Source organism: Asterias rubens, chromosome 5, assembly GCF_902459465.1.
Source record: "Asterias rubens chromosome 5, eAstRub1.3, whole genome shotgun sequence".
Classification (NCBI taxonomy): Eukaryota; Metazoa; Echinodermata; class Asteroidea; order Forcipulatida; family Asteriidae; genus Asterias; species Asterias rubens.
Genome location: NC_047066.1, coordinates 6,274,948 through 6,290,554, shown reverse-complemented (window position 1 = coordinate 6,290,554; position 15,607 = coordinate 6,274,948). Strand labels below are relative to the sequence as shown.

Here is a 15,607-nt window from a genome sequence, read left to right as displayed (position 1 = left end):
TTTCTCTCATCAACCAGAATGAAATACTTTCAAATAACACCTAATAGGGGGGCCTATAGTATTCCTCAATTACTATAAGGCTTCAGTCATCAAATCGTATTGATATCGTGGCTGATGTTTTGATTGTCTTGATTTTTAACGCCATTTCACAATTTTGGAGAAGTGCTCGATTTTGGCACGGGCGTCACAAATATTGCAAAGTTTATAGTCGAGACATACAGTATGTAAAAGAAGTTATGGCGTTAGTAGGCTGACTCAATGATATAATTTGTTTTAATGAATAATTGGAAAGCACTGGTGTACCTTGTAAACCCTTATAAGGTGCTACATAATTCTCAGAATTCATCTTTCTGAAAGTTTGTATATACTAAAGCGCCTCGAGTGCCTTGTTAAGGTAGATACGTGCGCTATATAAGACTTCGATATAAGCCACTTCGGAGTGTCAGCGGCAGCGTCTGTTACTGCTGACAACGGGGTTTGTCTATCCCCTGTAATCATTTGACAATAACCGCTGGTATTGTCAAAAGGTTATTGGAGATAGACAACATGCATTGTCAGCAGTAACATACATGCGCAGCTGGAACTCCGAAGTGGCTTATTGTTACGGTCCTTTTTGTTGTGTCAGTGACGGGCAGAAATTGAGTTGGTTTATTGTTCTGTCGTGCACGCAACGGTGTTTCTGAACAGTAATTACTGAAGGTTTTGAAAAATGTATAGTGTTGTAACACTAACAATAGTGTTACCACAAGAAATAACACTCAAACACATGTATTACTATTAATGTATAAAAAACCTGTTTTATTTTTTTGATTGGTATAAATTATATGTATTTTGTTATGTTTTTGCCTGAACAATGCAGAATTGTTTCGAGATAGACTTTGTAGAGAGAACTGCATCGTGTTTTAACAATGTTTTAAAAAAAGAAGCATTTTATTGCGTTTAATGGGGATTGCATTTGTACACTTTATGCTTGTTAAAAACTAGAGGAATATCAGATAATATTTAAATAAAACTTACACTGTACCAACTGACTTAAATGGATGTGTACAATGAGTCACTCTTTCATTTAACTGTATTGTTATTTTTATTAATTGTCTCAACCAACAGCGGACGGTGGGAGTCCCTCCCTTCAACCCTTGCTAACCCACAAATGAGATCTTTCCCAAAATGAATGGTTCAAAACATCAAACTCCCACTCCCCAAACTTTGTCCAATAAATGAGAATTCCTCCTAAATAGCCTGTGGATTTGTTTATTTTGTCCAAGCTTTCTGGAAGCGCTGATTAAAAGTGCTTAGCACACACTGGTGTGGGGTAACAAAAAACCAATGAGAGCAATGAGTCATTCTTTTAATAGCTTGGTACAACTTCAAAATGTAATGAATTTCTAGGAAAGAGTACTGGCTCTGAGTAAAAACACATCCGGTTTATTTGTCAGGATTTTTTTCCTGCTGATTTCAGGATGTATGTAATGAAACACTTTTTGCCTTAGAACTGTTTTGAAAGATTTGTGCGCACCATCAAGGGGCAATGCTTGATCCTGTTGTGTACAAACCTCTAGTTTTGCATTGTTGGCGACGTAGAGATTCTTGCTGGGAGGTTGCTCAACCGAGAGTCCTAAAGGCACTGGACACTATGAAAGTATAAAACGGTTTGAGAAATGTCTCTCTCTGAAGTTATGTAGTTAGGCACCAAAAGCACACAAATTTTCGCGAAAAAAAAAGGTTATTTTTTCTCTTGCAACTTTGATGACTGATTGAGTCAAAATTTCCACAGATTTGTTATTTCTGCATATGTTGGGATACACCAAGAGAGAATACTGGTCAAGACAATACTAGACAATTACCAAAGGTGTCCAGGGGTGGACTTCACAAAGAGTTAGGACTAGTCTTATCTCGAGTTAGGACCAGTTACTCGTCCTAACTTAGGACTATCCATGCAATTTGTATATCTCCTAAGTTAGGACTAAGTTAGGACTAAGTTAGGACTAGTCCTAACTCTTTGTGAAATCGACCCCAGTGTCTTTAATATTTTATTCTTTGGAAGTATTGGCTGAACTTACATTTACCATTTTGGGGAGTCAGATTCCTTGTGTAGGGCACACTTTAGGTGATGCACACTTTAGGTGATGCACACTTTAGGTGATGCACACTTTAGCTGATGCACACTTTAGCTGATGCACACTTTAGCTGATGCACACTTGCAATGCCAAAAAGTGTAGACCATGAGCCGACAGTAGATAATAGATCATATCTGTCACTCAGGGACGATCAAGGCCCTTCAACATTCAGTATTTTCATGCAAGATATGGGACTATGTGTGAATTATGAGACTTTTTCCTTTTCCATAGCACTATGGTATGATTTACAAGGTGCTGTGGCACAATATGCAGCCAATCAAAACAGGAACACCGAGGCGAACCCCTTCTCTTTTTGATAAGTGCACTTGGTTCTTTTACGTGCACGGAACAAACGGCTTTACGTCCCATCCGAAGATGAAGCAATAATGGTTAGAGTCTTGGTTAAGGACACAGGTGTCACGACTGGGACTCGAACCAACACTCTGCTGATCAAAAACACCAGAGCTTGAGTCCGGTGCACTTATCCGCTAGGCCACGACATACCACAATAAATGTGCGGAGATTGATTGTTCATGAAACGACAGTCTGTCTTCCCTTTCTCTTGGTCATGCAACAGCAGTCTGTCTTCCTTTTCTCTTGACATAATAAAGCAGCTGGACCAATGCGGCTGGGGTCACCCCTTGGATACGACTTGCCGCTCCAATCTAACGAAAAAATAACGGACAAAATGCACGATAAATTATATCTTCAGTATCCAATGACATAAATATGGTTGCTTAATACACTTTCAACTCGACCCTATGTAACGCTCAAACGCTTCTCGCAGATTCAAATTTTGCGGCATAACGGTAAATGAAAATGTGTGTATTGACAATTCTCCAATGATTCAACTTTACACGAAGGCAACAGTGCAGAGTGGCGGTATCACACCTTAGTTCAAAGAGATCTAATCGCGCTCACTAACCGGCCGTCAAGCAGGAGGTCTCCTATCTTTTTCCACTGTTCAGACAGGGGCATTGTATTCATTTGTTACTCTACGGTTTTGCGGGTCGTTCGAACTCCTTCTCTTCCATCCTCCATGCTGTAACCAACATGCACAGCTTAAATTTTTTTGAATTTTAATTTTAAAGATGTGTTTTTTCAATTTGAAAGCTTGCTGGTTATAATTAAGTGTCATACCAGTTCTAATTATCCGGAAACAGCATTAACATTAATAGGAAATAGCATTTGGAGTCGCCACGAATCTTAATTGATGGTTTAACCCTTACCCCCTTAGGGAATTTACTAGGATCCTTTCTAGCTCTAACATAATCCAACGTTATGCTTAAACACAACACCCAAACTTAGTCAAACATTTTTGTGATAAAAACTGATATCCTTTTCCCATATAACCACATTACCTTGAATTTAAATGGTTGTAAAATTGCTTTATAATATCCAAAGCTGCTGCACTTTGAACTAAATAATTTTCCCCCAGTGGAGTGATTAGTGAGCCTATACTCTTCTATAAAACTTGAACTGTGGAGTTGAGAAACATTCCCGACTAGGAATATAACCAATTAGGAAATTTACAATTAGGAATAATGAGCTTGCAGAAATAATCAATTATAAAAAAAATGAACATTTAAAAATACTAGCCGTCAGAAACAACAACCTGGTTATTCTAAATGAGTCCAATTACATCAATTAGATTTTTTGCACACAAGTGCAGATGAACTTTTGACACGGCCTGTGGGGCTTAAGCGATGAAGTGCACTTAGCTGTAGTTGAAGTATCAATTCTTACCGTATGTGGTCTCACTGCAGAGAGTTTAGCAATAGCTTCTGAGGCCAAAGTCAGGCTATAAGGGAAACAAAATACAACATAGGGTTAGGGTTGGGTAAGTTTGGTCTTTTATGGTGTCATTCTCCTGCAAAGTTCCAAAAGAATGTAACACTCTTCCAAATCGCATCAAGGATGCTCAGACTATTCATATTTTCAAGAAACTGCTCAAATGTTATCTTTTTACAACAAGTATGTTGTAATTTTGATAACTGTTTTTTTGTTGGCGCTAAATTGATTGTTTTCTGATTGATTGATTATTCTTTGAAATACTTTGCCATGATCCAGGGCCGAATTCATAAAGTCTGTAAGCATAAAAACTTATTAAGCACTGGAAAATCTTGCGTAGCAGAAACAGTTTACCAGCCCAAATATCATAATATTCACAGTGGTGCCCCACTAAGTGTTTGCTTAGCGAAGGAATTTGCTAAGCATATTCAAAGATGTTAGGTTATGCAATACAAAATAACCAACAATAAGACAGCGTTGGGTGTTTGTTTGTGTTTGTCTTTTTTGGGATTTTTGCTTGGGGGGGGGGCTTAACTGGTAACCACTCACCTGTGGTAGTCCAAGTCTGCAGGGAGGACCAGTGATTCATCTTGCTTGACTTGGTCAATGATGATCTGCTGTTGATGTTGTAAGGGGGCATAAATACCTGGAAAAATTACACCACCATGTAATAAATAATAATAATAAAACGGTTGTGCTTATAATACCAGAATAGGCGTACAACCCAATATACATGTAGCATTTGTGACTAGTATCCTGCTTTCTTTTGCTTAGCAGCAAAACTTGAAGAAAAATTCCTTCTGAAGCAGCCCTATAGAACTGAGCCTACATCTTGAGTCTGGTGAACTTTGAAAAAAGAAAACACACCAAAATACAAACAAAAGAGGGGTTGAACACAAGCCTCAAAAGACCAAAACTGTACTTTCCCCACAAGTTGATTTTCCCCCCCCCTTTTTTTTTTTTTTTTTAGATAAACACAAAAATGTACAAATATTTTAAAAAGCAAAAAACTAAGACTCTGCTAGGGTGGAAGTGTCAGACCATTATCTATTGCCTTTACACCATAGGTCATATTTGGTGGTAAGCAGTTTTCAACAGCTTATTCTAACTTCTCATATTTCTAAAGCCATAGTTGCGCTTTCTACTCAAAGACAAACTCTTTGCTTGAATTGACATTCCTACCTTCAATCTTGAGCCTCATAGCTACATTCTTGTCTTCAGCTAGCTTCTTCAGGCTAGGCTCAGCCTCTGCTAGGTGCTCTAGGGTTACATTGGGGTCATGAAGCATCTCCAATGCACTACAGTTTGGAAAGGTTTTACATTTTAGCATCAATAACATTTTCTATAAAAATTTTTATTTTATTTTGTTAAATTGGAAATAAATGAGTAAAGACAGCTCATGTTATTCATAAACTGATGCTGAGAAAAATACTGAATATTAACGAAATTCAACACATTTTCTGCAAACTTTAATTTAATTAAGTACCTCCCATAATAAGTTGCTTTGTTTTCAACAAAATCAACACAATGTTTAAATATTTGTGTAACTTTGTTGCAAACTGTTTTTGATTTGCAGTTATGGCTTTCCATAGTTTTCAAAAATCCGGGCTGTGACATTGCTATAGAAAGGTCATTGACCAGTCACTAGTCAAGTACCTTAGTTTATCATGGCTCGTATCAGACAGGGCTGTTTTCACACCCAGTCTCTCTATTCCTTGCTTCCATTTAGTACGTGTTAACCTGATCGAGCGTAGTAGTTTCAGTCCTTCACTCAGCGTCTCTGCTAGGGCTGTGTTCTTGTAGTATCTGTTATCGCCAACACAACCAGCTTCATAACCTAACACAAAATAATAAGACTTAAGGCTTTGCATTGTTGAAAATACATAAAAGCCATTTGCACTTTCAGTAAACAGTGTTGTCCAAGGCCCACACTTTGTGTATCACAACTTCTATATCAAATAACAAACCGTGAACATTTAGGCTCAATCGGTCAGGAGAAAATAACGGGGAAAACCCACCCTTGTTTCCCAAGTTTCGCCGTGTCATGACATGTGTTTACAATAAATCTGTAATTCTCGACAACGAGAATTGATAATTGTTTTAATAGTTTCTCGAAAAGTAAAGCATTTCATGGAATAATAATTCAAGAGAAGTCTTTCACCATTACCTTCTGTAAACCCTGTAAGTTATTTGTCAATCTGTGAACTTTTATTTTTTTTTTCTGTGCCGAAAGTGTATAATGGCTTTAAGTAAGGTTTGCGGTGACACCAAGTAAAATCTCATTGTGAGTATATATAGTGGTGGCTTTGAGAAAAGCCGGTTTGCACTGCATTACCACAGAGGAAAACAACTTGTGTATGCTTTGCTTGGCTCAGAGGCGCTGCATGGCAATTTTTCTCCAGAAAAAAAAACCTAGGGGTTACTTCTACAAGGAAAAATATGAATTTGTCTTTGGAACGTTGCAGAGGGCACCACAGCAAAAGCACAGGGCACAACGACAATCTACTTTGAGGCTTGGCTTTTATTATTGGCATCTGAAACAATTCCTCCACGATTTGCTATTGGTCCCAAGTTTAAATCCTGCTCTAGTCAATTGTTGTCTGTTCAACCCAGAGTTGTTAAAAAAATTACTCAGTCAGTTTCCCCTTGTGGCTTCTTGAAATTTAGTAACGACCAATACAATTTTATTCTGTACTGTTGCTTTGAAAAATTTATCCGACAGGCACAAAACAAATTATAATGAGAAACTTGGGAAGGTATTTTTTTGTCTCCTTTATACTGTAGATGAAGGAAGATTTCCTTAGAGTTGATATCGCAGGGCTATAACTTAAAGGGAAAATCCACAAGGGCTTGTAGCTCAACAGTTTAACTGAATCTGAATTTACTTTACAAGACATGTCGTGGCCTAGCGGTTAAGAGCATCGGATTCAAGCTCTGGTATTCGATCAGCAGAGTGCGTTTTCGAGTCCCGGGCGTGACACTTACTACATAAAGTTGGGGAGGTAGTGCTTTCTACCAGCCCCAAATCACAGCAATGCCATACCAACAAATGAGGTCAAAGGTGAAAGTGTGTACCTCTATGGGTTAGCCGTTGGTCGGCGTTGTCTGGTCTCAGTGTCATTCGGAACTCCGATCGGCTGGTGAACATGCGGTATGGTTCAGATGTACCCTGGGTAATGAGGTCATCGATCAGGACGCCGATGTAACCCTCAGTCCGGCTGACGGTGAAAGCGGGTCTGTTCCTAGACAGTAAGGCTGCGTTGATACCTGCTACAATACCCTATGCAAATGATGACAAATAATTTTTTAATATGATTGGCCTACCAAATACTTATCATGAAAAATATTCAAGTGAATGGAAATTCCACAATCTTTTTATATGAATCCCAAGCTCAACTCAATTATTATTATTATTATTATTATTATTATTATTATTATTATTATTATTATTATTATTACTACAAACCTGTGCAGCTGCTTCCTCATAGCCAGTCGTGCCGTTGATTTGCCCGGCAAAGAATAAATTCTGCAGTCTTTTGGTCTCCAGTGATGCCTTGATCTGTCTTGGATCCATGAAATCATATTCTACACCGTAACCTGTCAACAGAAATGTTTAATTAAGGAGGTTTCAGAGCAAGAGAAGCCATGTCACCGTGGTCAAGTGGTTAGACTGCTGGACTTGCAATCACAAGGTTGTAGGTTCAAATCCTACAAGCTAACTGCTGATTTCACAATGACTAGTATTATTGATGTCTTGTTATTACTGAGTCACAACTTCTTGGGTTGTGCCATTCGTTATAATAGACGTAAAACCAATATTTGTACGAGAGAGTTTGGCTGAAGCCATGTCACCGTGGTCAAGTGGTTAGACTGCTGGACTTGCAATCACAAGGTTGTAGGTTCAAATCCTACCAAGCTAACCGCTGATTTCACAATGACTAGAGTTATTATTGATGTCTAGTTATTACTGAGTCACAACTTCTTGAGTCGTGCCATTCATAATCATAGACGTAAAACCAATGTTTGTATGAGAGAGATTGGCTGAAGCCGTGTCACTGTGGTCAAGTGGTTCGACTGCTGGACTTGCAATCACAAGGTCGGTTTGAGACGTATGTTCCTACAGAGCTTACGGCTGATTTCACATTTTCATGGCGAGTGTGGCATCAGTCGCCGCGTGTGACGCACGTGCAAGGGGTCAAGACCATGATATTGAATTGTCACTGCGGTCAAGTGGTTAGACTAAAGGACTTGCAATTACAAGGTTGTGGGTTCGAATAACCAAACTGACAGTTGTGGGAGTTTGTACAGTCACTATGGTGATACTGAAAATTTGTCTTGCGATGAATTTGATTGCTTTTTGAAATCGGCCCCTGGTCTAGTCATAGTGGCATTTTCCAACCCATTCACTGTACCGATACACTGCTAATCTATCATTTAAAACCATGGTGGATAATATTAAATGGTCAGACAGTAGGAGGGTTGACTGTGTACTACTACTGTGAAGTATGCATTGATTTTATCCAACTGAGTCGAGAGTGTCTCCACCCCTCAACACCATCCTAACATTTCCAACTCAACACACCTGGTCTAGTCATTGTGGTATTTTTCAACCCGTTCACCGTACGGATACACTGTTCCTGAAGCTCAGCTGGTAATGTGATTGATAATCCTTGCATGTATACGATGTCAGTGTCTAAACCTGCAAAGATAGTGTGAAAATACATGATTGGTTATTGATGATAGTAGGTTTATCGTGTAGGTCTATCGTTAGTTGATACAATTGTAAATTTTTGTTGAGTGTATCACTGTTGTTCAGAGTGTGGGATCCGTTCTCAGATACGGCTACATGTAGGTTACATTTCAGGTTTCATGATAAAAACAATCGAACAAGAAAATGAGGGAGACAACAGAAGATGGAGAAATGAACTACAAATACAAATAGGGGCATTGCTTGGCAACAGACAGCACAGGATAGAATGAAATGGAGAATTGGTGAAGAGGCTTTCCTCCTGCAGTGGAGTGAAAGAGGCTAGAAAGAAGAACAACATGAATATCAGTCAAGGGAAATAACATATTTTTACAAGATCCGTGGATGATTTCACAAAGAGTTAAGGTTAGTCCTATCTCGAGTTAGGACGAGTTGCTCGTCCTAACTTAGGACCAGCCTTAAATTGTTGATATCTCCTAGGACTAGTTCTAACTTAGGACTAGTCCTAACTCTTTGTAAAATCGGCCCCTTACCTTCTGGCTCCAGCCATATCTGATGAGGCCTGTCCACACCAAACCGGAATATCTTAGATTCAATGGATGGGCAATACCTTCAGAAGAAGAAAACACAGACACACAAAAATACAACAGATTATACACTTCTTTATTTCCGACTCTGACCATCCACTACATGCAAAAATTTCAGACCAACTCCAGAAGTAAAAGTTTTTTTAAAAGAAGGATCAGAATCCAGCTCATTTGTTCCGACAGCTATTAATGGTACAATAGTTGGAGCGATGTGATGAGCTGTCGCAGGTTTGGCTCAAATACCAAATTGTTTTCTTGCTGTTTTATGTATGGTTTTACTAATTGTATGTGTATTTTATGCATTTTAAAAATGTGTATCTTTTCATTACTGATCGTTTGTGTTGCATCTTTGTCAAGGCCATTTTTATTTCCCCAGTGCGGAATAAGAAAGTTGGTATCTATCTATCTTTCTATCTAAATAATACAGAGTATTTAATCATAAGAGACTGACCTTGGTCCATTGACCTCCTCCTTGATGTGTATATTCAGATGCTTGTTGTCCAGTATAATAGGAGCAATGGCTGGTGTTGTGTAGGTCATGTGACACATCACCTGATCTTCAGGCTGGTTGGGACAGAAATAGATCGAATCAAATTCTCAATTACCACCAGTGACTAGGGAAACCTAGACAGAAATTCAGACAGTAAAGTCTGTCCTGAGCCAATATGGCTCATCAGGCCAGTGTTTATATCCGGTGTCCTTGGCATTAAACGACTGAGAATATTTATATTCCCCCCTGGACAGGTTGCCAGTCCATCACTAGATTACTCCCCAGCTCTCGCGGGTTCCCATTATTTTGTACTCCTGGGTGGAGAGAAGCAATTATGATAAAGTACCCTGCTCAAGGATACAAGTGTCACAACTGACCAGGCCAGGATTCGAACCCACATTCGTGTAAATTACAGAACTTGAGTCCACTCCCTAGACCAATCGGCCACGACACCTCTAGAAATTCAGTTTGAAATTGATTCCTGACGATTGTCAGACGACTCCATAGAGGTGTCCAGTCTCAGTGAGTGGTGCCCGATACTGACCTTAATTGTAACCCTATCATTCATGAAAGAGAAGGGTATGGGCGTGGAGTCTCCACCATGTTTCTCCAATTCACTGTAGTCAATCGTCCGGCCATCAAGTCTCGGTGGTGTGCCTTCAAAAAAGAATGGGAAATGTTTTGTTTCCAGCTCATTGGACTACTTTTCATTCTTCAGCAAAAATGCTTTTGAACACATCATCAACGCTGAGTTTGAAAAGGACCAAATTCATCGAGCTGCTTTATGCAGCCAAATAATTAATCAAGCCGACAGCATTTAACTTACCAGAAACTTTTTAAAAGAACTGTCCTGCTGATTTTCTACCTTCCACCCAGGTAGTAGTTAACAAGCAGGACCGTTCTTTTCAGAACTGAGAAGTCTCCCCACCTCCGATAAATCTACTGCCCGGTAGTAGAATACAAAGCAAGACATGATCTACTTGGTTAGTAGATACACACATAGTGTTACCACAAACCAAATAAATACAGAAACGTTTTATAATAATAATTTATTTTCCCAATCCACACCATACACAGTACCTGTTTTGAGTCTCCCCACAGTGAAGCCAGCCTCCTCCAGTGTTTTAGCCAGACCTATTGTCGGCTCGTCATCAATCCGCCCCGCTGCCCACTCCTCGATTCCAATCTGTATAACACCCCGTAGGAACGTGCCTGTGGTCAGTACCACTGCCTTGCTGCTCACATGGCTACCATCCTCTGGTCATGAACAAATTGCACAAAACAAAAATCAAAAAATCAAATTCAAAATGCTCGGTCGAAAAAATATTCCTTCCTTTTTTAATAGATACGTAAATTTGCTTCGCGAGAAACTTTACCACGATTGCTTCGTTCTTCGGATGGGACTTAAAGCCATTGGTCCTGTTGTTGTGTTTAATGCATGTAAAAGAACCCAGTTACACTTTTATCACTATGAGAAAGTTTTCCCCCTGTGTTTCTGGCAGTGGCTGCTGAGTATGCCACAGCACCTTGTTGGTCTCATAATTCAAAATCTGCAAAACCTGATAAAACTATTTCTCAGGAGTGTTCTCTTTTAGGCACCTTACTTACTTAGAATGACTCCATAGCACCCCTGTTGAGCAATGGTGTCGTCCCTGTCTTTCATTGCATCGCCTGTGATTAGATCCTCTACAGGGGAAGCTTTCACTGTGAGATTAGGGGTGTTCAGTATTTCCTCTTGCATGTGCCTCCTATACAAATCTCTGTCAATTTGTGCACGCAATCCCTGCATTTAAATAATGGGTTACAGCTTTCAAATGTGATTCAGAATTTGACGCTTGATTATGTTGTATGATTTTCCAGCCCCATGTTTTTTCTAGGAACAGAGCCGGTTTCCTGCACTGTGTGTGTGTGATAAGGTACAGGTTTTAGGACATGTGTGGATAGGCTGCTACCTATAAAACAGTCTTTCCATCCCCTTGTTAAGCTATTTGGGGAACTACATAACATAAACATCTTTTATTGGTTTGCAGTAACACTGTGTGATTATTCGCTGTATAATTTGTTTTTGTGAGAAATTGTCTTGCTAGTATTCCACTACCATGCAGTATTCCACCACCATGTAGTAGATTTCAGAATTCAGGGAGGGGGGGGGGGGGGACACGGACTAGTAAGTATTTGGGGGTAGGTATGAGTAGATATGAAAATTGGGCCTGGGTAGATTTCACAAAGAATAAAGACTAGTTCTTGAGTTAGGACGAACTACTCGTCCTAACTTAGGACTATCCTTAAATTGTTTACTAACTCTTAAAGAGTCCTACACTGTAACACTAGTCCCAAGTGAGGACTAGTTTTATGAAACCGACCCGAGGGGACTTTTGGTGAATATTTTAAGTAAGTTTTGGTCTAAACATTTCTACTAGCCTGTTCTAGTCGACATCAAGAGACCTCACCATGCAGTACCTTAAAACTAGTATAATATAATAATATAATAATATCAAAGTCTTATATAGCGCACGTATCTACCAAACAAGGTACTCAAGGCGCTGAGTATATACAAACTTTCAGAAAGATAGGTTATTGCAGTGATGAATTCTGAGACCCAATTATTTAGCACCTTATAAGGGTTTACAAGGTGCTACGGCGCATTAAGCAGCCACAACCAGGAACACCGGGGCGAACCCCCTTCTCTTTTCGATAAGTGCACTGGGTTCTTTTACATGCGTTACACAACACATGGGACCAACGGCTTTACGTCCCATCCGAAGGACAAAGCGATGGTCAAGTGTCTTGCTCAAGGACACAGTGCCACGGCTGGGGATTCGAACCCACACTCTGCTGATCAGAAACACCAAAGTTTGAATTCGGTGCTCTTAACCGCTCGGCCACGACACTTCCACAAATAAATAATCTCCTTTTATTTTTGAGTTTGTAAATGGGGAAATCCTTACCCAAACAGCTGGTCCTTTCCTCCTGTTTAACACTTTGAACTGAATACCAGCCTTATCTGAAATCAAATAAACAAGTTCTTCTGAGATACATGGAAAGTTCTTACTTAATACCCAAGTTATGTATTTTTCTCCTCTTGGAAGCACTGAACCAAAGTTGACCATTTTGTCAAAAATGGATTCAGTCCTGATAGTTTCTATTGTCTGTGACTTTTTGTCACCTATGAATTCACAATCTGGCACTGGTTTCCTCAAAAAGGGGCTATGGTTACTATTGCCCGAGAGACAGAGCACCAGTGGAGAGCCATTATCTGGTAGATCTTGGCAAAAGTAGTTGTGACCTTGATTCGAGATATCACTGAGAAAAAGAAAACTTCCAAGTACACATACCTGCTATTCTTCCACATAGACCATCCAGGGCATCCACTTCACGCATTAGATGACCTTTACCAATACCTCCAAAGGAAGGGTTGCAAGACATCTCACCTGATGGAATACAGAGAAATATCAGATTAATGGAGTCTTTGCTTGTAATCAGAAGATTTCACCCAGAGATGCTCCCAACATCTTTTGACATCTACTTCCTTGATAGATGGAAATTTTGCTTAAGGGGATAAAGAATATTAATTTTGGTTCTACCCAATGTGTGTAAGCACTGTATACTCAGTATTTTCCCGAGCTCGGTGAAAAAAAAAACCCAGGCATATTAGAACCCACAACCTTTGCAATTCTAGAGCAGTGTCTTACCAACTTACTTCTCATGGCTTCTTGAATAGCGTTAGTTGTTACTGGGCATCAATGGAAAACAGATTTGATCCTGAGCTGATTTTATCCAGTATAAATAAAGTATAAATAAATAAACTGTTCTAAAGGCATTATCGCCCCTGCAAGTTGAAAACTTTTATTTGTGGCCTCTAAAAACACTGCAGGGGAGTGGTGACCATGTTATGCTGGTGTTCTTTTTCATTTAGCCACCACCATACAACACTGACAGTTACCATAGCAACTGAATCCCATTGAAAGATAAATAAGGTCACCATCATGGTGTTACAGAATAACAATAATATTAATAAAGTCTAATAAAGTGCACAAATCCAGCAAAAGGTACTCAGGGCGCTCTAATAAAGGAAGAGAAAAAAAGGGGGGGGGGAAAGGACCAAAAGAAAATTAAGTTAAGAGGAACCAAACAGAACTTCAAACCAAACCTACCGATGGTTTCTACTTTATGAGTGAGGAGCAGTGTGTTGGCTCCGGTCCTTGCAGCTGCGGCTGCTGCCTCACACCCTGCATGCCCGCCACCGACTACCACCACGTCATAACTGCTCTGGACAGGGCTCCCTCCAGCTAAAACAACAACAAAATGTAGATGGATTAAATGAAAAAGACAGGCAATGGAAATAGTTTACAATTTCTCATTCCACTAATAGTATAATTAGCAATGTAACCTGCTCAACAACCTTTTTTAGGGTAACAAAAAATGAGTTAGACCCAGTAACTAGGGCACTGTACTCATTTTTTTTCTCGAAATTTCTGGTAAAAAAAGGAGTACAATGCCCCATCTATAGAACTGAGTAGATTAATAAATGTCACCATGGTCAAATGATTAAGACTGAAGAACTTGCAATCACAATTTTGTTGGTTTCGAAACAAGCCAAGCTAGATGCAAATCCAGGCCCTGTATTGTTGGACTGTAGCGCCACATCCAATTGCAAGGTCTTAAAATCAATAGGAACATTTTCAGAAGCACCATTTCAGGCCTGACCAACCTTCTGATGTTGCGGCAGAGCAGTTCAACTGCTTCAGTGTTTGCATCATCCATCTTGTCTTTAAAAATGACTGCTTGCTCAATTTGCTGTGCTGTCTTCTTGCTACGTGGCACAGCATGGCTGTTAGTGTTGTCTCCTCTCCAAGGGTGTAAAAACAAACTGTACTCGGCCAAATAAAAGTGTAAAACTATCTTTGAGTCCTGTGGCGAGAACTGTCCAATATTATTTAGGAGTCAGAAATTATTAAACAAAAACATAGAAAAGGTGCATATGCGTCACTCGAGTCCTAGAATTATGAGGTTCGTTCATTCATGAAGATGATAGCAGAACGAACCTCCCATAATGATAATATATATAGTTCTAGGACTCATTATTAGAATAGGAGTGAAGTGATAGTCACCGTCACCGTGGTCAAGTGGTTAGACTTGCAATCACAAGGTTGTGGGTTTGAATCCCCGAGCTAACCGCTGATTTCACAATGACTAGAATAAATATTGTCGTCTAGTTACTGAATCACAATTTCTTGATTTGTCCAATTCATAATCATTCATATACGTTATTAAACCAATGTTTGTATGAGAGAGATTGGTTGTTGCCAGCTTGGTGTTTCTACCCCCTGTGGGAGTTTGCCGAGTTCCCTTGATGGGAAGATCATCTAAACAAACATCCAAACAAACTAATGTAACATAACCAACATTTATTATCATTTGAATGATAATTAAACAAATAACAACCACCAAAATTTCTGTCGTCTGCTAGGGCCTACTTATTATTGTAATATTAATTGCTAGTGTTTGATCGTAGTTTTTGCACTGACTCCACTTTCCTTAATTCATTTGGACTATTGCTTTGATCACACATAATTGAAAAAAACCAAGAATTTTAAAGACTGTTTACACACATAATTACTCACCATAAACTGATGACCATGCACCACATCTAACACTGCACTCTGCTGGTGTTGTACTTGTGTGTGCACACGTTTGTGTTAGGGCGCCCTCAATCGGCTTATTATACAAAGGTTAATGACCCCACCTTTGTGGGTGGAGAAGGGTGTTAAGATGGGGGGGGGGGTATATTCTTTAAAGACTTTGTAGATAAAAGTGACTGAGCTTATATATTGATAACAGACAATCATAAAACAGTTCTAAATAAAAACTTATTACTTTTTAAATTAAAACATGACAAATTTATATTCTCGTA

At 39.3% G+C, this 15,607-nt stretch overlaps 1 protein-coding gene across 1 annotated transcript; it reads right to left on the bottom strand.

The window, feature by feature from the left end:
• Positions 1-2,546: 2,546 nt before the first annotated feature.
• LOC117290463 (protein MTO1 homolog, mitochondrial-like) lies at positions 2,547-15,365 on the bottom strand. Its single transcript, XM_033771878.1, has 18 exons — positions 15,318-15,365; positions 14,405-14,563; positions 13,848-13,982; positions 13,029-13,124; positions 12,642-12,697; positions 11,302-11,476; positions 10,774-10,950; positions 10,238-10,350; positions 9,655-9,767; positions 9,150-9,226; positions 8,491-8,607; positions 7,375-7,505; positions 6,984-7,188; positions 5,565-5,745; positions 5,091-5,206; positions 4,458-4,554; positions 3,864-3,918; positions 2,547-2,782 (listed from the first exon to the last, which is right to left on the bottom strand). Exons 2-18 carry the CDS (start codon positions 14,520-14,522, stop codon positions 2,684-2,686), a joined length of 2,061 nt encoding a protein of 686 aa, XP_033627769.1. The 5' UTR covers positions 14,523-14,563; positions 15,318-15,365; the 3' UTR covers positions 2,547-2,683.
• Positions 15,366-15,607: the final 242 nt, after the last annotated feature.